A 24,690-nucleotide genomic window follows, 5' to 3' on the forward strand; every position below is an offset into this window, starting at 1 on the left:
GGGCACTCTCATGCTGTAGGTAGTAAGGAGCAGGAAAAAAAAGATACACATCCCAAGTACTACTTGAGATGTCATAATTCTTCAACAAATCTTCCTTAGGACTGTATGACAGATTAAAGAAGAAAATTCAGCAGTCATTTAGATGACAAGCCCATGTACCTGCCTTACGAGTACTGCTTAGATTATACAATCTTCATTAATGCGAATGCAAATGTGGACTGTTACTCAAAGAGCCTTGGTTTTCTTTTTTATAGCAAGTAGATTTCTTTTTCCACAGAATGCCAAAGCAAAGCTTGAAATTGTTATCTAGTTATGAATTCTGATCTAATAATTCATAACCCAAATGGCAACTAATGAGGACTTTTATTTTTAGGAGAACAGATGCAGAGTTGCTTTAGAAACAAAACTAAAAATTCAATGTCATGATTTTTGTGATCCAGAACTCATGATATTAGGACATTTGGGATTGGCAATACTGTAAATGATATTTTTTCTAGCCAAAGAGACACCATCAGTCAAATTAAATTCTATTAAATCTTTAAAAATGGAGAGTGTTTAAAATATTTAAAAGTTTGAGAAATTACATCCATTCTTTTCTCTTTCTGCCTATTTTTGTGATTTTACGATTAGATTTTCTTGTTTTACAGACTAAGAGAAGTGTTTTCTGTTCACACAGAGATAGACAGATAAAATATTTATTTATTTTTCTGATATTGACAATGGGTATGTAATGAAGCTTTCCTACGGGTGAGTTTAATTCATTCATGACAGTTATGTATCACCTTGTCTTTCAAATTTTTTAACATATCCCCATTTTTGAAAAACTCAATTAAAAGAAAAAACTCTTTCAATTGCCAGAGATAACATTTATCAGCTTCAGGCTGGGATTCACCAAGAAGCCTGAAGCTCAGTTAAGTATCCATCTTCTTATAATTAATCAGTTTTTTTTCTTTTTTTAAAGGCAAAAAAAATAACCAGAAAATGGAAAGAATGGATAAGACTTAGAGAATAATTACCCTTGAAAGTTACAGATTTTCAAATACTCATTAAAGAAATGAATGGAACTGTTAGGAAAAAAAAAAAAGTACTGAATTTTCTTTTCTGATAAAATTCAAGAAAATTGGAAGGTCAACTTTGATTTATGTGGTAAAATGTATCCCAGTGTTCTCCCTTTCTTGCCTCCAGTGAGCTGATAACTCACTCCCTTCCCGAAGTTTTACGCTCATGTGATGCTACAGACTCAGAAATAAACAACGAACAGTTACATTTTTGCAGACACTGACTTGTGAAAACCTTAGTTCCAAATACAGTGGTATCAGTCATCTCTCTCTACAACCTGGTGTCACACCACATGTCTATTTTTGGCTTCAACATCTGGGAAAGAGACCCAGAAGTCCTGCAGGGTTTTGCGGGAAGAAGGGGGATCCTATGTCAGGCTCTGCAGTAAAGTAGCTGCATTTCGCAGCTGGCACGGAGAATTCCCACTATAACCAAACCAGATCTCAAGCTAGGAGTAGACTACGTCTTTCTACCATTTCATATACAGCACATTTAGGGTTGTTTCCTACGTGCACATAGTATCTCCCCATTTTTAGCTGTGGCATAATATGCACACAGTTTTGCTCGCCATTTATCAAGCCCAAATTGCTCATTACTTGTCGGGTAACATGCTCTTCTGCTCTGGATAAGCATTTGCCACACAGGCCGTATCTGCAATTCAAACAACCCAAGACTCAAAGGCAAGCATTAGAGGCAGGGAATAACATTTTTTACCCTCTCAACCCTTGCTCCCAAAGTGAAATGCGCTCCAAACTCTGATGATCTATTTAAACCTCCACCATTCAAAAAGATACTCTTTTTTTTTAACTTTAGAAAAATGGACATATCAGTAGGTACTCCATTGATAACACTTAGTTTTTTAAGTATCTTCTAAATAAAATTGCCTTTCAGACTTTCAAAGTTCTACTTTGACTAAAAACAGATACCAAAATAATGCCCCATAATTACTAACAGTAATTACCCCAATAATTACTAATTAATTATTTGGGAGCTCTGTTGAATCTTTTGCCCCAAGGCTTTGCAAATTTCTGACAGCGGGAACTGTAGGTAGGAGATAAATTGCCCTCTCTGTGCTTAGCAGCAGCAGACCCAAACCTCCCTGAAAGCGAGCAGGCGCTGGCTGAGAGACAGGACATAATTGGATGGATCAGTGGCTCGGATCTCTTGGAAAGGCCTCTGTTCTCCTCCACTGTTTTTTTCGGGCCCTCTACTCTTCGGCTGCCTTCTTGCCCCTACTCCTCTCACATAACCATTATGTCTGTAACTTGGCGATGGGTCATGGCAGCTCTGAAGTGCAGACACACCAGAAATGTTTCATTAACTAGTTCAGACACTGACAACAGTGAGGCTGTACCGGCTCAGGCTGCACTCAGAATCCCAAAATATCCATGCTGCCACGGTACCAGTAGCAGTGAATACACTGGATACGCAACAGCAGTGCTCCAACTGTGCTTTTAAAGGCAATGTAGACATACTTTGACTTTTGCTACCCTGTCAGAATGAATGAATTGCTTTGCTTATTTCTATACAACATGTAAACATCTCTTCTCCCTCCTAGCATCTCTTCTCCCCAGCCCTTCCCAAGTCTGGGAGGCTACCATAAATGACTGAATAAGAAACAGAGCTTCTTGCCTCTTATTTCATGTCTTGTCTGTTATTTCTTCCTAGTTGCACTAGTCACAGTGAAATAATGCTAAAACCATCTAGCACATAGCTAACCGTAAATACAAACACCCTCCAACAACACCATCATTTCTGGGAGGCATTAGCCCAACATACTAAATTATGAACGCTATCCAGAGAGAAGCAGGGCATGGATTTGTGAAGAAATTTTCAACTATCTGAAAATCTTGTACTTTTCTAGTAACTCTTCGCTGGCTGTATGATTTCAAATCACATTTTCTTCAGTGGAAGCCCCAAATATAAATCCTCCAAAAAAGCATTCAAGTCAGTGCAAATAAACCAGATGCAAGAAAACTATACAACTGAAGAGTATGTTACAAAAAAAACCCAGAAAACTAAGTTGGTTAGGTGAAATTTACTTTTAAAGAGAATAATTAATTATCATATAAGAAGGAGTCCCAATATAGTAACAGAAACTGCAGTCGGTGGGTTTTTTATGTTAAGCATAGCTAAGCAGGTATTTAGACAGGAGGCTATACAGCATCAAAAAGCAATAGACAGGTGAACTGCACAACAGATTTGCATGACTTCTCCATTCTGAAATGTCACTGTTGTATAGAAAGGAATATCTAAGCCGTATTGGATCTTGTCTGGTGTAACTGGGAGGATGCAACACTTCCCTTTCAGCTCCATTTTCAGGTTTCTAGGGACTTTTGCACAGAATGCATTATAACTTTGCTGAACAATGTTCCTTGGTTTCGTATCTCCAAAATAAAACTGTTTTTCTGGTGAAAACCAATTTAAAAAAAGACAAACCAAATGGGATTAAGTTGTTTTGGCTTTGGTTTTGGTTTTTTTTTTTTTTTTAAGAGAGAAAGAAAATTAATGATGTACATGTGGAGGGAAACTCACAGTGGTTAATATTTTCTGATCACATCATCATTGGTGCTGAACAAGGAACATAAAGACTATTAGAGAAATACTAGAAGAGCAGCTCTTATTCCTGCTAGGCAGCACTGCAAATATACCCTCAGGAATTCAGGGATAAAATAGAGAACATTGAACATGTGTGACAGAGAGCCAGAGTGAAATGAAGCACGAAAAAGAAGTGCAACACGAAAGGCTTAAAAGGGATCAAGGTGTGAAAACACAGAGAAAAGAGTAAGACTGTGAGGTATGTGTGAACCAGCGCAAGTGCAAGAGGAAAACAGGAACAGGACTTCAAGTCAGTAAGGCTGAAAGTGATAGAGGGTAACCGAGCATAAACGTGACAGAAAAAAACAGGGGTACGAATGAGCATACAAGTGAGCAATAGAGCATGGCACAGTGACATGCTGAGATGCAGTAAGAGACGGCAAAAGAGTTTTAATGATGAATTTCCCTTTTTTGGGGTTGCTTTTATTTTCATCATTTATCAGGAGAGAGACTGTTACGTGAAAAAAGACCAGCAAGTAATGTAAGAAACCATAACCATAGTAAGTACTAAGAATTCTCAATAAACAAGCCATTTGGGAATTGCCTTCAATTTTGTCCACGAAGCTGAGGTAGTCAGAATGACCATGCAGCACGTCATTTGGAAAACAGCACACTGAAAGAAAGGGGAACCGATAACTTCAAAAGTGCAGCAAAGCATTTAAATGTTTTCTCCCTTGTGTGATGAAATGTTCTTGTCACAATCTACTGTGAAGCCAAAAACATAGGTATAGTGTCACAACAAAAAGTCTGCAGCAAGGAATTAAGGGCAGAGAAATTAGGGGCTGCAGTCATTAGGCACAACTATCTGTAAGAGATGGCTAACTAAAAGTTCTACTGCACAGCTGTGGTTACACAAAAATAAGAACACAGGAAATATTTCTCCATTCACATAAACAAAACTGGAAAGAAACAGTTATTCAAATACTTTTCTGGATAACACCAGTTATGGTGCTTAAATTACTTTGCTTATCCTAACAACAGCTTTGATGGTCTCCTGCACTCTTTCTTTCACATCTAGGCTACAGGATGCCTTTTTTCGTCTAGTACATTTTCGAAGAGTTTCAAGACAATCTCCACCTATGTAAAACGTCAAGTAGAAGAGAGAGTGAGCTATTTCATTTTGTTAATAATGAAATAATAATAATGAAATTTTGTTAGTTAATGACAGAGAAACTGCTTGTTTTTTTTTTTTTTGAAGAATGCCTCCAGTTTGTTAGTGTAAGAACATTCAAGCCAAAAGGTTGGATGGCTTCCCTGTGAACATTCAAACTCTCAAAAATAGTGATTTCATTTAACCTTTCTACAGTCATATTTATTTTAGAAAAGATTCAATTTGTCATATTCATGTCATAATCTTGAAAAACTCTAATGAAAGATTCCTATAGATTCATTTATATCTTGAAGGTTATTGAAGGTCTACGTGGTGAATAAAATACCTGCCGTGGTTTGGCCTCAGCCAGCAACAAAGAACCACACAGCTGCTTGCACAACTCCCACAGCCGTGGAAAAAGAAATCGTCAGGGCAAAACTTGTGGATTAAAATAATGGAATTTAACAGAACAGCGAAAGGGAACATGAAAACGCGATTACAGTACCGCCGCGCCGACCCGACCCGACCCGACCCACACCGCCGCAACCCACCCTCGAGTGGCGACTGCTCTCCTCGCCCCGGCAGTGCCTCTTATAGCCCAGGCGTGGGTCACGTCGGATGGAATACCCGCCCCTTGCCGGCTCCCTGCCAGAACCAGGACGATACCTTATTTATGTTTATCCAGTCTCAAATTTGGATGTCATGGACTAGATTTCATCAACAGCTTTCACAAAAACTACATAAAGAGGATATTATAAAGAATAATGAAATAGATTATTAAAATAAAATTTTCTTTACCCCAGTTTTAAATGGGAGTGATCTTTTCTTTCAAAGACAACTGGGCAAACAGGAACACGTCTTCATATTTTACACATACATACTTACACATACTTTTATAGATGCTTTTTGATCTTCAATTATTATTTCAGCAATTTGGTTTACATACTAACTAGTTTCAGCAACTAGAAATACCCAAAACTCAACCTGCATCACAAAAGAATTCTTTTTCTGCCAGCAACAATAAAAAGAGTTGCTCATCAGAATGCTGCTAGTAATTCTGTTGATATTCAATTCAGAATAGTTTCCAACTCATTCTCCTATACATGGAATAGCTTTGCAGCGCTAAAAAAAAAAAAATCAACTGATGAGCAACAGAAAGAGCATATGAAAAGGGAAGTGAGTCCTAAAGAAAGTTGATTCACCCTGATCATGTTCATACATAAAATAAAGTTACATTTCAAAGAGACTGCCTTCTTTTTCTGTTAAAAAATCTATAGACTTGGACAACATAAATTTAGTATCATGAGTGCAAAAGACATGCAGGAAGGGCATGGGTCTAGGCTTTAGGGCCACCTGACTTGAATAAGCACCAAAACATATGGAAACTCCATCAGTGGGCAGGTGACCTATATCTCATAAATGCAAGTTGAGACAAACAGGACACAAATCAACTCCACCTAAGAAAGCTGTATGCACTATGTGTGAGACTCAGCCACAGTCTGTTCAGTTACTATGACTGAACGGGGTTTGGGCATGCTATGAAGAGAGATTATAGCCACTTATTAACAATCTCGCTGCATTTTTTTGCAGGACTGGGGCTGCTTGCCCCTGTATTTTTGACAAATATTAATGTAATAACTATACTTGTCTTTAAAATTCCTCCTCCTCTGTCAGTGTGTTACAGTGCTACTCCTCACATCCTAACCTTCCCTCTTGTGGAATGCTTCCAAGGGGCTTTTTATGTTTGATAATAATGGGCACTAACTCCCCACAAATAAAATCTAAGTCATTGGGAGCTACAGGTTCTCAGCATCTCTCAGGATGAAGTCTGTATTTTGCTGAACATTTCTGTATCCTTCAGGACAGGAAGTATAGTAGGAGGAAAATCAATGTGCCAGGCAAAGAAATAACAGGTGGATCAGAGCTTTTTCAATACATGCTGTGTGTTTCTTTACAAATTGCATTCCCTGAACCACCCACTTTGAAAGAAATCCACTTTCCCACACAAGCGCTTTGAGTAGTTCAGGTTACAGAGACAGACTGTCACTCAAAAGACTTACAAGCAGCGTTTCTGAAGCTTAACAGAATTCCTTTTTCTCCATCAACACTTCTTTTCCTTTGCCTAAAAAGGTTGGTGTGACTAATTAGTCCCCAACACTTCATTATAATAACAATAATATTACCTAGCCTATATAGTGTTTTCCATCAGTAGATCAAAAAGTACTTAGTAAAGAAAGCAAGTGTCATTACCTCATCATGTAATACTCACTAAATAATCAGCTCTGCTGTTGCTTTAATCCTTAAAAATGGTGTTTTAAAACCATGAAGAAGCCAAAACATAATCTCCAAATAATACACCTTCTCTAGCAAAGGAGATTATTGCCTGTTCAGTGGAACCAAAGAGGGTTCCATGAAGCAAAAAGGAATATATTTGCAAAGATACCACATAGGATTAGAAGGGACCTTTTCAGTTATTGAGCTAAGGCCCAGTTGTCCCATGCTGATATATCATATAAGCCCTTTCTTAAACAGCTCGAATTTTGCCTCAGAACTAGTGAGAGCTTTTTGCCTTTCATTAATCCCACTGAGATGCTGTGCCAGAAGCGTACCGATCTGATGAACAGATATTTTCCTTCCATTTCCATCCTAAATGTATTGTTGATCTGATAAAAAAACATTTGTCTTCGTATTAACAGTATCTGTTCATCTGAAAAACATCTGAAAAACTCTGTCCTGCCTTGTGTATTTAGAAAGCTCTCAATTTGGTAATGGAATGGAAAAATACAATTAAGTTTCCCATTCTAATAACAAGCAAGGTCTATCAAATTTTGCTTGTAGCTACCGACATATATATTACCTACCTTCTGGTGTCTACATCAGTTTTCCTAGGAATATTCACTAAAAGTCCAAGATCTAGTTCCAGAGCAGTGACAATCACCTAAGAGTTCACTATAGTGGATCACACTTTCCCAAGGTGCCTTACTTTAAACAATGAACTTAATTTGCCATTGTACTGTCCTGCTTTAAAAAAATCTCATGGTGGAGATCCCACAACTTCTGTTCACGATCTATCAGGATACATCACACTCCTTACGTTTTGAGTCACTTTTCCTCTAATCAAACTCTACCTAAATCTCCCATTGCTGCAATTTAAGGCTGTAGCTTGTTATGTTCAGATCAAATCCACTTCTGTATGCAATGAAAAGTCTAGTCGGCGTGCAGCATTGAATACAAATGTGCAGTCCTCATCTTCCTGAGAATTTCAGTATTTATCAACCTTTCTCTCTTTAAACAGCCAGGGAAGAGGTTTGACCTTCCACCATATGCTTTAGGACAGTACTAAGATACACTTCTTTCTCAACAAACAACTTCAGAAATGATACCTCAAACATCTCACATTACTGCATTTGTGAAGTTCTGATCTTTTTCAACCTATTTTTGCTATCTGAAGAAGCAAAGACCACCTCATATACTTTTTTCTCCTGTATCCTTGGCTAACATATTCATCAACTTGGTAACAACATTCTGCTGTTTTCTTTGGAGAGAAATAATCAATACTATTAAGTAGGAATGTGGATTTGCCTGTATTCTGGATTCTCATAGCCATTATCTCATGTTCATGTTCAACCAGGCACCTTGAAACAGTGACAACGTTGACTCTTTCAATTCAGTCTTTTAACTTTTCTTCCTTTTCTTCAGTTTCAGCATCCAGAAGTGTTCATTCAATGTCGTATTTGCTCTTGAGAGGACCAAATAGGTAGGTTTTCTGCATTCCTTGTAACAGCAAATTCTCTCTTAACAATTCTTAACGTTTTCCTTCAACTTCACAATACCAATTCAATTAAATCCACAAACAAATGCTTGATGACTACCAAATATCAAGTACCCATTTGCAAGTTCAACTGGTAGCTTTAAAGTTTAGGATGAATTTCAGATACAAAATTTCCCTGTAATTTCAAAAGATGGAAACCTAAAAGAATAATTTGGAATGGATGATAACATACATGTTTCCATGATGCTGAATCCTTTCACACATATGTGATGCTCAAATACAACAATGAAGTTAGTATCAGGCACAGTGAGGCTGCTTTTAATAATACCACAATGATGCTCTCATGATGGAACTCAGTGTCTTCCTGACTCCAAGATAATACCCTTTCTTTTCCATATGAATCCACTTTTTACTACATCTTTGCAATGCATGCACATCTTTTCCTTTGTCTTCTCTCCTTGCCTAGATTATTACAAAAAGCCAGCTCTCAGTACTCTGTTCAGCTTCCTACCGAGAAATTGTTTATGACAAGTGACAATAATACACAAGCACGGTTCTTTCCTTGCTCTCATCCATTAGCTCCTCCATACTTAGTTAAACCTGCACGTCCTCAGTTTTCACCACACCATTAGAACATTTCTTCTGTGAGACCCACTAAAAACACAGCTCCCAACCTTCACCAATTCTTCTTGTGATTCCAACTCTCAATCACTGAAAATCTGGTTCTTTCAACACAAACCACCTAAAATTACAATGGATCATCTCTCCACTGGTAGAAGCTTTTGATGTCCTGTCTGCCTCTAAACAGAGTTTCTATTCCACCACAACTCCTAAATCAAGTATGTTGCTTTTGTGTAACCAAACTGTAATAAGCACAAAACATCCCCTGTTCAGAAATGTCTCAGATTTTTCCATGACTTCTGTGCAGTCAAACTATGACAAAAGCGCCGGGATCTTAGTGGAATATTTCTAAGTAATATCCAAGTAATATAGTATCTTCCTACTCCTTGTAGTAGTTTACTGCTGGATAAGTAAGGTAAATGATCATTTAGTTATTAAAAATATAACAGTTTGTTTAAATATGCAAATATTTCCCCAAACAATTTGTTTCTGAGGGCAATACCTTACTCTTATAAAAAATAAAGGAAATCACATCTCATCCTCCTCTGTACATCAGACATGTCCATAGATTGCAGTCCAGCATGGTGTAAACATTTTTTTCCCCCCAAAATAACATTATTATCTGCTTCAGGTTGACAATATTATTCTAGATCTGGTTCCCCTGAGTCAACCTGGAAAATAAATTATCATGCCAATTAAAGGAAAAACAGTACTAACTGTTGTAGGTTTGTTGGGGATGGGGTTCTGCCCTTTCTTTAGTGGTAGCAACTGCAATGGGTAATAGCAATTTTTTCTAAGTTAATGTCATTTTGTCTTGATTTACTGGCCTATTGTGTTTTCAGTCCCCCAGGTGGAAAAGTAGCTACTGATAGCAAAAAAGTTCTTTATAAAAGGCCATTTTTAATAAAGCTCAGCAAGGCTCCATGACTAGAAAACTTAGAGGCCTGCCGCAGTTACAAGGCTCATCCCAAGTGAGCAGTGTAGATAGAAGCCTTTTTGGAAGCTAAAAAACCTGCAGTTATACAAGAGACTTCCTGGCAAGAGGGAATAAATCAATTCCCCCAGTACAGCAAAGTATCAGGCTGGGGAGCCATCTTTTCTGCAGAGATTTTTAGAAGTGATGACTGATTCTGTGTTAAAGTTCTCAGGTGCTCAACTTGAGCCTCTTCAAATTTGAAGGGGTCTGTTCTTTAAACAGGGAAAACACTGACTCAAATCAGGCATCCAGAGCCAGTAAAGCAAGCACGGTAGCATCCACAATTACGAACTGCTTAAAATTGTACTTAAGTGCTTTCACAGCATGTGCTGTACAAATTAATCAGCTACCTCAACTGTTAAACCAACAAATCCACTACCTAATAAATGAGGTCTATCTGATGCATACAGAAGACTAACCATTTTGCTTTTGAGCTCCCTGTGTTGCTTTGTTATAGTCTGATCTGTTCTTCTCTGACTTACAAAACTGTAACCTGCTGCTCCTACTGGAGAGCTTCTGCTTTTAAAACTACTTAGAAGCTGGTAAAACAACACCCCAAATAGGTGGGATATGCAAATTGCACATTAACACCTATACAGACAGTACTTCATTGGCTTACTGTAGTTAACAGGTGACAGTAGTAGCATCATCTCAGAAAAGAATTTCGTTACCCTTAGGGCTTCTCTAGAAGATAACCTTGTGCCAGTCTAAGATGACATGCCATTTTAAACAGCTATTGCTATGTCAACTAGCATAATACCCCACATGATTGCTTTTATTGGTACGTATGTCAATTTGGAAGCTGTTTTAACTGAGCTTGCAAAAGCCATTCTTACACTGCAATAATGCTATTCATGACAATGACATAGACCAGTATAATTGTACTGGTGTAATTTGTGACATTTTCTATGTGGATTCTCTCTTGCCATCCTCTGACTCGGTGTGCTCCACATCCATATTGCACCACAAATCTAACCATACTTCTGAGGCACACATAAATAAATGTGTACAAACGGGAGCTGGAGACAGGGAGGATATGACATTTTTGCAGGGAACAGGTAGTGAGTCACATACAACAATTCCCATAGTTTTCAATATCCTGATTTAATCCATCTTCCTCCTGAATACAATAAAAATCATGAGCCCCTGAACTAGCTTTGTTCAAGGAATAATTTTCTTCTCCCCATCTCCTGACAGTGGTCTTCAATTAAAGCCTGCAATGATGAAACTCACTGAGATTGACAGAGGAAATAAAAGGAGAGAAACCACTGAAATGCATCTTCAGAAGCAGATTAGTAAATGTCCCGCAGACATCGGTGCGAGTGACAGCCGCCAGAGCTTAGTGAAAAAAGAGAAGCGGAAAATTAAACTTCTCATTGGGCCTGATGATGATTAATATCTCTTCTCTGATGAGCTGAAACTGCTTAATCTTTGCTATTAATATCAAATCACTGAGGTGCAAGTATGGTAGCTAAAGAGAAAGGGGGCATATGAGAATATTTAAAATTGGGGAGAGGAAAAAAAGACAAAAGTAACAGAGGTACATTTTGCTTTTAAATCTGCTAAAGCAAGAAACTCAGAATGAAGCTGAGAGTTGCCATCAGCAGCTCTGAAGTCTGGTTACTATAAGGCAGCTCTTGGGCAAACAAAGTCACACAATTTAAAGGAGATAAATAGTTGATTTCAATGGTTTGGTTACAGGCATTTGCATTCTACAGGAAGACTACTTAATTCATCACATCTCCATTTAAGTGTACGTGAACAAGCGACTAATATCTTCACCCAACTCAACTATGTTAGATAATTGTTATTTTCAGATTTACTTACCTCTGTGTATATTGGCAAAGCTTTAAAGAGAGTTAGTTGGAGTTCCTTGGAAACGTATAATTACGTGTAGCTGTGCAGACAGATTTTTATAGTTGGTTCCTATAAGAATATTCTACAAAATGTAACCTCTCTGTTGAGATTTTTACCTTAAACCTTTGGGTTTGTAATGCAGTGAAGCAAGAGGTGAAATAGCGACATCCATTATAGTTAATACTCCTAGAAAACATTCTGTGTGTATTAAATTTTCAGACCAAAAGAAACCTCTGTTAAAGTCAGTGTAGATCACTTGAGATACACATTATAATAGTTTGATTAGTAGAGAATAAAAAGCAGACTTTTATAGCACCCATTCATCTGAAAACATTATTCCTGCTAAAGTTAACAAGCAAAATCACGGAGTTAGGTTAAATTAAAGCCAATGACAGGCAGGAAATTTACTGATTGTGAAATATTAATGCTGTGGTATTAGTTCAATACCATTCTAGAATACTGAGTGCCTTAATGCTGTGAAAAAAAATGGAAGAGAAATCTTCCATTTCTCAACGCTGTAAATGTAACTCGTAAACACTGTACAGTGACTTTATGTTTTATTTGGAGAATTGAGACTACAAGATTGATAAAATATAAGTTCATAAGCCTTGATCTCATGAATAATTGGTTACCAAATTAGTGCTCAAATAAATCTTGTTTCTTAAAGTTAATAAACATTTGTAACTTGCAGCTGAAACTGTGATTTGATCCTTTCTGAAGGGTTACGTTTCACAACTCAAAAGGAACAGTAACCTGGAGCCCAAAACAAAGAATCTGCTTGGGAAATTAGTTTTTCTGGCCTGGCATGGCAACGGATCCCCATGATAACTAGTTTCTATTAGCTATGGTAAGGTTAGTAATTTTCCTATAAATTTATCTCTTTTTTTTTTTTAAACAGCTATATGTTTTGGTAACTGTGGCACTGTAGCACTCTCATCTGTAGTTCTCAAGGTGATAATTCTTGTAGTGCACTTTATGTACTACAATATCTCATAGTCATCATCATTTATTTTACATGAAACTGAAACTGTTAAAATGATCTTTTTTTAATTATTTTTTTCCTCATCTACTTCTCATCGTTCACTTCCTACCTTGAAGCTAGAAAAGCCTGGACAAGGATTAAAGCATGTATTTTTGAGTGAGGTGGAATAATTTATTCAGAGATGTGCTAGAATCCTCCACCAGCATTAAAATCAAGTTCAGAAATCTGGCTAGAAGAAAAGCTCTGGTGTTTCTAGAAAGCATGGGTCAGATGCAGGAACTACCAGACAGCATTATTCAATCAACTCTACAATATAATACAGCCTGCACTATGCAAGATATTAGAGACGATGATTGATAACAGTCCCTCTGATGGTAAAACTCTACAAATCTTCACAAGCCAACAACCATCAGTAACCATTCTGTGTGATTTTGGGGAGAATCTACAAATTTTTCAGCCAGTTCCGTTTGTTGAAACACAAATTAAACAAGACTGCTGCAGCTACTCTAGGAGAGATGTACCGACAGGTAAAGAAGGAAAGATGAATCACAAAATAGGAAAAGTAGGAAAGGAAGAAAATGGTGGGGAGGAATACAACTACTTTTGGATATTTTTTTTTTTTACTCTACTTAATCATTTGATAAACAGATAGCTCTTTCATGTTCTTTATTCTGTCAATTTCTTCAAGCCCTTTGCAGCATATAAGAATATTTCTATCTTATTAGCTATGGCTTTATTTCAGCTCCAGAAATAATCCTCTATATATTACACGAATGCCGTGCAACATTCTTTGATATTAAACTACACCATGACAACCTCAGTCCTGTGCCTAGAGAGCTAAATGAAGATGCTATTGTAGCAGCAACAGCCATAGATGCACTGGTTTTAATCTACTTAGGAAGAACAGTAATCATGTTGAAGATGTAGAGACTCAGGCTTCCCTGCCTAGAAAACAGTGCATGAGCTGACCAGGCTGCTTCTGCTGCTCATAGTGGCCTGTCTCTACCCCTAACAATACCGGTGCTCGCTCACTTACAGCCAACACAAGCAGGTCTGACTGTACTACAATCACACTTTCAGTTTGTTTTGTAGATAAACATTTTGGGGTTTCCAATTCAGGACTTTAATGTGCTAAATCCAATCTTGTAAGCTACTCCAGGTGTCTGAAAGTACATGCTGGTGATGCTGATTTCACTGGGCATCTACAGAAGTTCAGGAACCAGTATGCAGAAAGCAGATCATGCATCTCTTCTTTAGAATATGTATAGACCTGTTATAACAAGCTCACTGGAAAAGTATCTCATTATGAAACACTTTATTTAGACAGTAAAATATTTTAACTAGGCCCATAAGTTGTTATCTTTAATTTATTTTTTTTTTAAGTAAATGTACCAAACAGAAGCACATTCTGTTATGGATTGTGAATTTAACTTGGGAAAATCTGATTAATTCAATATTTTTTGTAATTTTAATTTCACTACTTTCAATTCTCCCCCCTAATTACTGATCTCTGCAAACTCTGACATTTAGCAATTTAAGAGCTAAACAGAATTATAAAGAAAAAAAAAAAAAAGGAGGTTTAAAACCTTGATGTTTACATCATGGACTTTGACTCATGTTTTCAAGAACTATGGAGAAAGACAATCACACTAAAGGTTAGAAAAAAATTTTACAGCAGGATAGCTCAAATGGCTTGAACATTGTTAAACTGGAAGAGAATCTCAGGCTAAAAACATCTCATTCTCCAGGTCATCAACTTTTCCTCCTATCGTTGGTATCTACAAAGTTGAGTGAACCAAGATGACTGCTGTCAGCCCATGTTTTTGAAGTTAGCTATGAATTTCACTCAATTCTCCACGGATATCTAGATACATTTTTAAAAATCTCTTAGATTTAAGCCTCAAAACAAGAATTGCAGAAGGCAAAGCAACACATGAAAGGTAAAACTTCAAGCGAGGGAAATAACTACTCAACTGAACAATTCAATGGCTGACACGACTGAAAAATTTTTGAAAAGGGTAAACAGGAAGTAAAGAGATGTGTTGAAGATATGGGTATTGTTAAGCTAAGCATACCTAAAACACGTCCATCCAGTATCAGGATATTAACCTTCACACTCAGTTACTTTTCCTAAACCATGCCAGAGCATTATCTGCAGAACATCAGAAAGACCACACATGATGTGTGAAGTACTTCTTTGAATTTATTTTTAACCTGACTTCTTGTCCTTCTGGTATTATACACATTTAAATAAATATTCAAAATGTAAGTTTCAAAAGTACTGGAAGAAACTGCAGATGCAATTTACTGTCTAACAAGAAAGATTCTGATATCAAACTTTTTCCCGGTCTGAAAAAAAACCCATAAATTTTAAACACAAAAACTCCACAAAAAATCAAATACTGTAAGTTAATTGTTCTGAGTTAACAAAAACACTAATCAGAATCAAAATATTACATTTTCATTTCAATCTTTTAAAACATTTATATTTTAGGTATTTTCTTCATGCTGTATGTACACAATTGTTGACCTGCTTGCCTGTTTGCCCCCAAAGCTCATTGGTTAATTTCAAATTTCTTTCTTAAAAGGAAAGAAGTCAGAGGTAATGAAGCTTCTACAATTTTCAGGAACACACACAGAGAGATGAGAGATGCCATACATTTTACCATTGAAAAATACACTGCAACATGAGCTCAAGATTTATTTAGATACCAGGAGACCCATATGGGAGCTAGATTTTATAAATGCCCTAATTGTAGGAAAAGCAACTTCAACATCAATCAGCTGCATTACATCAATCACAGCAAGTCAGGCTACATTAGTTCCAGCACTCGAAGAAGGTCTGGTGTACTTATAAACTGCACATTTTGTTTCAAAAAGCCAAGAACTATTTCTTAGGGATTTGGCTTTTTTTAAAAACCAAGATATTTAGGCTCATCTTACTTTTCTGTTTTTCTGCAGAAAAACATATTTTGACTATGAAGTTACTAAGTAGCTATTGTTGAAACACAGAAAGGAATAATCAGGAAATAGCTCTCCTACTGCTCATCTTCCATGCAGCCCTAACAGAATTTAAGCATCCAGATGTCCCTTCTTCTTGGAAGGAATTTGCTCACCTTTGCATAATGCAACTATTACAGACTGCATTTTCCCCAAAGTTTACTCAAAGAATGAAGAAGAAAAAGATGAAACAAAAACCTTGAGAAAAAAGAAAAAGATGAAGCAAAAACCTGGTGAAATCCCACAGATTATATTCAGAGTAAGCTGCTGTTCCAAAGGAGCTGGCAACATATTCCTGCTCAAAGAATTCCTTTTCATTCTGACCTTTATGTTTCTCCCAGAAATGAAAAACTAAGAGGCGACTAGAAAAAGAAAGCCAAGACAAAACTGGTAGACATGTGTTTAGAAACAACAAAACATTCCATCCAATCAAGAGATGAATAGAGAGGAAAGAAGGTAAGCTTACAGCTTGCTTTACTTTATGAAAGAATAAGCATGTACATAAAAAAATGAGTGTCAAAAGAGAACATGTGTGTCCTGTACTGGGATTCAAAACAGCAATGTGTACTTGCTTTTATTTGGCACAACACAGTGACAAAAGAAGTGGCCGTTGCAACATTCATGGCATTTTCTGAGACAGTATTATATTGGTTTAAGGATGTGAACTCCTGGCAAGCTAAGGCAGAAACAGCACTGACATCAGCATTTAGGTGTTGAGCTATTCAGTGGACCTTGCTACCTAAAGATAAAATTGTATCGCAGGATTGTCAGTCTTTAGTTTAATTAAAAGACTGGTTGAGAAGAAAAAAAACCAACATGATCCTCACTAACACCACAGTTTGACTTCCAAAAGCTTCTCATGACCATGTTGTATTTTGGCTCACATTCTTTGTCTGAGGCTATTCTCATTTTGCCACAGAAAATACTTCAAATTTCCAGTCACTGCTCACAAACAGACTGTTTCTTTATATGACGAGGATTATTTTTTCATATTCATTTGTTAATTTTATTTTCTTAGATGATGGATAGATAAAGGTTCTCATGTCTGCAAAGCAAAATCCAATCGTGGGGATAGTGACTTGCAAGCTAAAGATGATGAGCAAAGAAACCTTCTGGTCAGCAGCATACTTCAACCAAACTTTGTCCATACTCTGTATATCCAAATCACAAGGGTTTCATAGAAAGACAAGTTTTCCAGGATAAAACAACAAAACTTGGTGTAAACCTGAGGTCTCTACTGATTTTATTCTTGTAGGATACAAGACAACTGCAGACATACTTAAGAAGGTATTTCATTGCAGCTGAGATAGAGGAGCGTAAGAGACAATTCTCAGCGTAACTCCTGAAAAAAATAACAAGACAAGAGTAAACCACCACTATTTACTCCAGAATGGAAATGTACACAGAAGCAGCTTTTATGAAGGGGTTTCTATGAAACCAATTTTAACTAAAATACACCTCCTGTAAACCTGTTCAGGCACCCATCACAGTAACTTCCTTATTATATGCAGAGGCAACCTTTCAGGACCTCTTCTCTCAGAGATTTATTAAAAGGACAGGATCAATACAGAAGTTGAAACTTCTATTTTAAATGGACACTGGATTAAGTTTTCTTGTTTAATCCTGTTGAGACACACAGTAGATAAAACTCAGGCAAAGTGAGCGAATGAAAAAAGCAATTTTAGATTTTGCCCCTTTCTGATTACATTGTCTGTGAAGGGATTATTTTCTGATGTTTGTTCATCAGTTGCAAGTGTCTGATAGACATTTTAGCAATTAATTATTTGTTTGCCTCTTCCTATGAGTAACTTATTGCAAGCATTAAAAATTCAGGCAGTTTTCATCATGCACATAGATCGTGTGATAAACTTTTGGCACTTAACTGGATAAAGCTCAACTCCCAGAATCAGTTTTCTGATTCAAGTATTCACAAATATGATTTCAAAATCTGCTTCCCATGAATATTAAAACTGGATATTCATTGTTTCTGTAGACAGTCTTCCCAATTAACATATTCACTAGAATATTTATGGAAAGCATACACAAAAAGAGTGTGAACAGCATCAAAGTGAATCCATTTAAATACTAAGATGAGTATTTGCAGCCTTCCTTCATTTCACTTTATTGTATTTTATGAGGTGTTTGCCCAACTTTGGCTTTAGTCATGTCTCTACAGATTACTTGGACTAAAATGTACTGTCAGAGAATGATAGTTGCCCAACACTGGAGTGAAAAGAGGACAATCAAGGAAAGCAAGTCCCAGGAAAGAAGGCAGGCTCTGTTTTTAAAATGTTACCCTCGCAGTTAAGAAAAAACAGTCAGCTTCCTGCTCTCTCACGGACTCCCCGCATGATTTCCCAAAACTTCTCAAGTTTTCATCTTGAGGTTGAGTTACTGACTCTTCTTTTCCTGTGAAATATGTTCTACACAGGAGCCCCATCCAGGCACTTTAGGGCGGTTCAATTTCAAGTGGATCCACCACGCAGAAACTGATAACTCAGGTATACTTTCATCCTGCCAAAATGGAGGTGACTGTGAATCTGCTGAGGCCACATGGCACAGGGGACACTTTTTTGAGGAATCAGTAATCTGGAGAGCATGTGTCAAATTAAAGTTCCAAGTCTCCATTTTACATGACCTTCATGTTAAGGGGGATAGGAAACTGCTGCATATAGCTTGGAAAATTATGCTATTTCTGGAGCTACTGTTGGTTAGTGAAATTGCTATTTTCTTTCTAATGAAAATTCATCATATGTTATTTGATTATTCCCTGTTTTAAATGCACTCCACCCTTCCTACTCTATTACCTTGCCTTTTGAATGTAATTTGAGAATGTTGGAACAATTAGCTTTTTCATTCGAAGTAACTGATAACTGAAATTATGCTGTCCTTGTGCATTATTAAAAACAACAACAGTAACCAGGTACATTCAAAGGCTACACAATATTCAAAATCCTCTTTAATATTCTAGTTCATAACCTTAATAGACATTTATACATGATTAACGAGGCTTTTAGTAGCTGTTGCTGTCACAGCTTGGGTAATGCCACCTCCAATGAATATTCCAAGGGAAGGGTTTTACTGGCAGTGTATGAGTGACAACTGTGAAGCAGCAGGCTGCAATGTACTTTCTTACAAGAGAAACAAAACCCAAAATGAAAGAAAATTCTGCCCTAAAGAACTGCAAACTATTTAAAAAGCAGAACACAGGAACTGACTACGTTAGGGCATATTTTATATTACAGATTCACTAACAAAGAGCTCATAAAGGGTTTCTAAATGTGATCCCACTGCCATGCTATGGCAAACGAATAACTTAAGTTCTTAGATATAAACACATGGATGAGTAATGTAATTCCTAGTTACATCAAGAACACGTAATTTTCAGACACAGCACCGCAGATATCAGTACCGAAGAGAAAGATTTGATTCTAGAGCCCTGAAACATATAAACAAACAAAAAACTGCAAAGGAATACAAAAAAAGAGCACAACATTTTTTGGTACAACTCAGCTAGCTCAACCTTTTTAGCTCAGTGAAAAAAAGACTGAGAAGTGATTTGACTAGTATATGTAAGTATCTTCAAACAGAAACACGCCCAGGCCTGACGGGAATATTTAGCATGGATTCACCAAGGATAAATCATGCTTGACCAACCTGACTACCTTCTGTGATGGAACTACTAGATCTGTGAATAAGAGATGATAAGTACATGCAATCTCCCTTGAATTTCACACAGCTTTCAATATGGTCTCCCACAGCATCCCTGTATCCAAGTTGGGATTTTACAGTCTATATGGGTGGACTACGAGATGGGTGAAGAACTAGCTGGAATGTTGGGTTCAAAGGGTGATGGTTACTCATTCATACTCTGCCTGGAAGTCAGGTACATGTGGAGTTCCTCACTGACCAGCCCTTTTCAATATTTTTATCAATGACTCGAAGGAGAAATCAAAATTCGCCTGTATCAAGACTGCAAATGACACTAAGCCTGGGGGTTGCAGACAATAAACTCACAGGCAAGGGTGTCACCCAGGGGGACCTAGACAGCCTGGAGGAATGAACAAAGCAAAGTCCTGTACCTTGGAAAGACTAACTCTCTTATAATGGCACAGGCTATGGACTAGTCCTGTCCTGGTGGACAAAACATTAAACATGAGCCAGCAGCATGCCTGGACAGTGATGAAGGTCAATGGGACCCTGGGCTGTATCAACAGTAACATAGCAAAAAGACTGAGGGAAGTGACAATTCCCTTTTAATTGGTACTCGTTAGACCACATCTGGAACACTGTGTCCAGTTTGGGGTTTCAAATATAAGAATGACATTGATGAAGTTCAGCTATCAAGTTGTTTGGAGGCTGAACTGCTTGCCCAGGGCTTGTTCAGCCTGGAGAAGAGAAGGCTCCGTGGGACTTACCAGCAGCCCCACAGTACCTAGAAGCAAGTTGCAAGAAGACAGAGCCAGGCTCTTCACAGCAATACATGGTGAGGGGATGAGTGACATCAGGCATAACTTGAAGAAAGAGAGATTCAAACTAGATATAAGGAGAAACTCTTGCACCTGAGGACAGTCAAGCAGTGGCACAAGTTGCCCAGGGAAGCCATGTAGACTCTATCCTTGGAGGATTTCATGACACAACTGGATAAAGGCCTAAGAAATCTTGCCTGACCCCAAAGCCCACCCTGATTTGAATAGGAGTTTAACCATAGAGCTCCTGAGGTCCCTTCCACCCTGAATAATTAACTCAGTCTATGAAGATACCACGTACTGACAATTTCTTTAACGTAGTGGAGAAAAGTATAACAAGAACCATTTATTTGAATCTAAAACCAGATGAACTGGAAGGAAAACTTCTGGCACTACCTGTGATTAACCAAAGAAACTAGTGCCAGAAGACAGAGAGGACTCTCCACTCCTGCTGGTTTCAAATCAAGGCACAATGCTGGTGTGGGACATTTTTTACTCAGGTATAAAAACATATGTAAATTGTGTGAACCATGGTGGAGTACAAAACAAGAAGTCAGACAAAAGGACAAAGTGGCTTTAACTCTCTGCCCATAATACCTACAAGTTAAGGAAAATGCTAGCTATTATTCAATTAAATAAATATTTTAACTGATCTTAGTATTCAACCAACAAAGGTTAAATCATGCCCCATCCAAAAATTAAAAGAAAAAGAAAACAGATTCAGAAAAATAACAGAAAGACTTACTAACTTTATATAATTTCCAGTCCTTTTCCAGTGTAAGGCTTCTTAATAGGTAACGGGCTTTCTCCCTGGTTTGCATTTAAGATTAATTCACACTGAGAGCTTTAAGTCACTTCAAATACCATGTAGCAGCAAATTTCAAGATTTGTATTGAGCTCTCTGTAAAAACAAAGGATTCTACATGCACAGGAATTTAAAGCAGCATGCCATTATCAATTGTGGACACAATTAAAATAGTCATTACAACAAGGCAGCATAATATTCTTCTAAAAGCAAAAAGGTAAGGCCTGCATTTGCTCAGCTTTTAAAAATCAAACAAAATCAGTACTGTTCTGTCTGCCAGATCATTAGTTTTCAAGTATGCAGTCAGTACCCCTTATATTTCCAATTTAACATGAACCCCATAAGTGTTTCATTCTAGAATAAGCTCATGGAGTTACTGCCCATTAAGGCAGAATTTTAAGTAACCAAATAAATTTGCATAAGCAAATATTTGTAGCTGGCATGTAACTAATTCAGAAATGTATGTAATACGCACTCAAAATCTTTACATGTTCTTATTTGTAATGTAACTCAGAATCCAATTTTGTTCTGAAACAAAGCACAAATTTGTCAGCCAGGGTTACATGAAAGAAGCTTGACATTTTAAACAATGCCTTTTTAAAATTATCAGACTGTAAACTAGTGTTTGAATAGTTTTTAAAAGGCTGAAACACCTTTCCTTGTGTAAGATAACTACAAAGGCTCAACAGCTTTTTTTAATCCTGCCAAAATAGCACACCTATTGCCAAATATAAAATGCTCCATCTCAAAAAAATTAAAAAAAGAAAGCTACAAAGTAACAAAAAATAGGAGAGCCAGCATCTTCTAGCCTCACCTAACTGAAGTATCACTGCTGAACTCCTTTAAGGCCAGAAAAAAGTTCATCATCAGATAGACAATTTAAAAGGGAAAGTAGTGGTTATCCCAAGTCTCATTATACAAAGTGCTAGTTATAAAGCTGCAAGTCAATGCACCTATAAACTTGAGGATGTCCACCTGAAGAAAGAAGAGGACAGAAAGATATTCCAGCTATAGCAACCCACTTCCACCCAGCAGGATACGGATTCAAATTGATTTTATATAAAGAGATTTTATATAGGTATTCATTGATGTTCTGCGTTCAGTCTTCTAGCACAATAAGCATAGAGGCGGTGGCCCAAACCAGAACTAATCATCTTCACACAAAGGCAAGAAAAGAGCCTCATGATTGCAAGTTTTTGCCTTGTAGGCATTTATATACCTAAATCAGGAGCCCATAAACCATTTCACAGAAGTCTTTGCTGCTATGTTTACGCCTCCTAGAGCAGTCTCCCACCACTGTCCGACATTCCACAAACTCTGTGTTCTCTGATCCAGTGAGCAGCAGCTCACTGGACCACTGGACAAGAGAAAGCCTGCAGCCTTCTCTTGTGTGACCATGACCTAGCAGAACCCACTACACAAAGAACCATGCCAGGCACACATTTCCCTGACTTGTACTTTAGGCCCTCCACACTCTCGTAGCTAGACACGCTTCCTGCTTTGTGTCCCAAAATCAGACTCAGTGGCCCATGTCATCCATACATATAAGGTCTAACACACAGGTCCACAAAAACAAGAGCTGTGTAAAGAGTGCCCAGAACACCTATGGATGCTTTTTAAAACACTTTTAAATAATATTAAGAAAAGATATGAAATAAGATGTTAATTTTAATTAAAAGTAAAATTTTACAGGGCATAGGATAGATCAACCTTTAAAAACAAGGAAATGCAGAGAAGAAATGAGCAAGGTGGGGTTTTTTTTGTTGCACTTTTAGAAAGTTCAAAGATGAAAGGAAAATCAAATAACCAGGGCCAGCAATTACCTCCTCCTCAGCAGCAAGAACATGGTAAGGAAGGCCATTTGTTGAAATCTGCACCTTGGGAACTATTTCCTATGCAAGCCAAACCAGATTTATTTAAATAAAATCGATGATGTCTGATCTGCATTTGTCTGCCCTGATACAAATCATTCAACACCCCACCCCCAACCATTATTCCCCTCCTACCTTCAAAACTCCCAGCAAACAGGTAAATCCATGTAATGGCTGGGACAAAAAGGACGGTCAGAGAAGCAGCCAGGAATTTCCGTCGCCCTCTGCAGATTCCCAGCATTCTCTCAGGAGTGCAGAGTCCCAACCCGGTGCTGTTCCTATGTCGGAAGCATATAGTCCACAGCCTCCCACATATTACTCCCTGAAAAGGAAAGGAAAAATTATTTTAACAGCTTGCCTCTCTACTGAAAGGTAGACTATGCCACTGTTCCTAAAGAGTTAAAAGAACAAAGCTAAAAGTAGAGTTACTGCAATTGCAAAGCAGTAACTAGTTCAAAATTATCCACAACTACTTAATAATAAAGCAAGTTTTAGAAGTCAGACTAAGTCAATAAAACACATCATATCACCTAAATACACCCTAAGCTAATCTTACAAAGAGATAGTACCTTTATTTGGTTTTTTTTGCTACCCTTTTACTCAACAGAAACTGTGGGTTCTTTGATGCCTATGTGTGCTGGTGCCCCCGGACAGATAAGAGAAAGCCACCTGCATTTCTTCACCTGCTCCCAAAGAGCAAAAGTCACACCAGCGAATCAATGAGCTGGCTGCAGGTGGTCATGAACTCAAGAGGGTGAACCGAAAAATGAAAGGTAAAGTTTGGGGGCAGAGGGACGTTATTAAAATGACCCACTTTGCTAATCAAAAAGCAATGCTACAAAAAAGGGGAGAAGAGAAAGAGGAAAATGGGCAAGGAAGCTTCCTTAGGCACACAAGGGGGTATCAGGAGCTTTAGACTGTATGCTATGAGAAAAGAAAAGGATTCTGAGAAAACCAGTGTTTTTATGAGAAAAAAATAGAATCTTTATTGGTTTAAATTATTGTTCTACATTTCACAGAGGCCAAGATGGCAAAATAATCTGATTATTTTTATTCACAGGCAAATGAATAATCCCACAGTAATGCAGGCATGCAGGGTATAATGATAATGTTTCACATCTTTTGCCAATTTTTTTACAAGAGAGGAAAGGGTAGTGTTAGACTACAGAAGCTGGAGAAGGAAAGGGAGGTATTAAGACCATGCATACCTAGTTCAAGCTTTGTGTGAAAGGGCTTATGTTTTCTAATTTTAAAAAAAGAATTGGTCTACAAGAATGACAGGGAAAGAAACACAGAGTATGGCAGTACAAGGTGTTTAATAACAGTGCCCTTTGGCTTGTGCTTAAACTAGTACTAGAGCTGAAATCAGCAATTAAAGCATTTCTACACTGACATGTTAACAATGGCTACTGTGTGCCTTGAAAATATGTCTGAGCTCTACTACTCCACGTATATGGTAGTGAAAGGCAATTCTGAAATCAAATTACAGCAAAAATGAGAATTATAGACAAGAGAAATGGGTTCAGACAAAGAACTCTGCTGTTAGAGATACCTGCCTGCAGTAATCAGGCAAACTTACAGCTGTTCCTC

At 37.5% G+C, this 24,690-nt stretch overlaps 1 protein-coding gene across 1 annotated transcript in view; it reads right to left on the reverse strand.

The window, feature by feature from the left end:
- Window positions 1–23,409, reverse strand: part of LARGE (like-glycosyltransferase) — a 201,806-nt gene extending 178,397 nt beyond the window's left edge. Inside the window, exon 1 of the mRNA XM_009881984.1 lies at window positions 23,236–23,409. Within this exon, the coding sequence (XP_009880286.1) occupies window positions 23,236–23,341 (106 nt within the window). The 5' untranslated portion in view covers window positions 23,342–23,409. The remainder of the gene's footprint in view (window positions 1–23,235) is intronic.
- Between the last annotated feature and the right edge of the window lie 1,281 nt (window positions 23,410–24,690).

Source organism: Charadrius vociferus, unplaced genomic scaffold (assembly GCF_000708025.1).
Source record: "Charadrius vociferus isolate BGI_N301 unplaced genomic scaffold, ASM70802v2 scaffold883, whole genome shotgun sequence".
NCBI lineage: Eukaryota > Metazoa > Chordata > Aves > Charadriiformes > Charadriidae > Charadrius > Charadrius vociferus.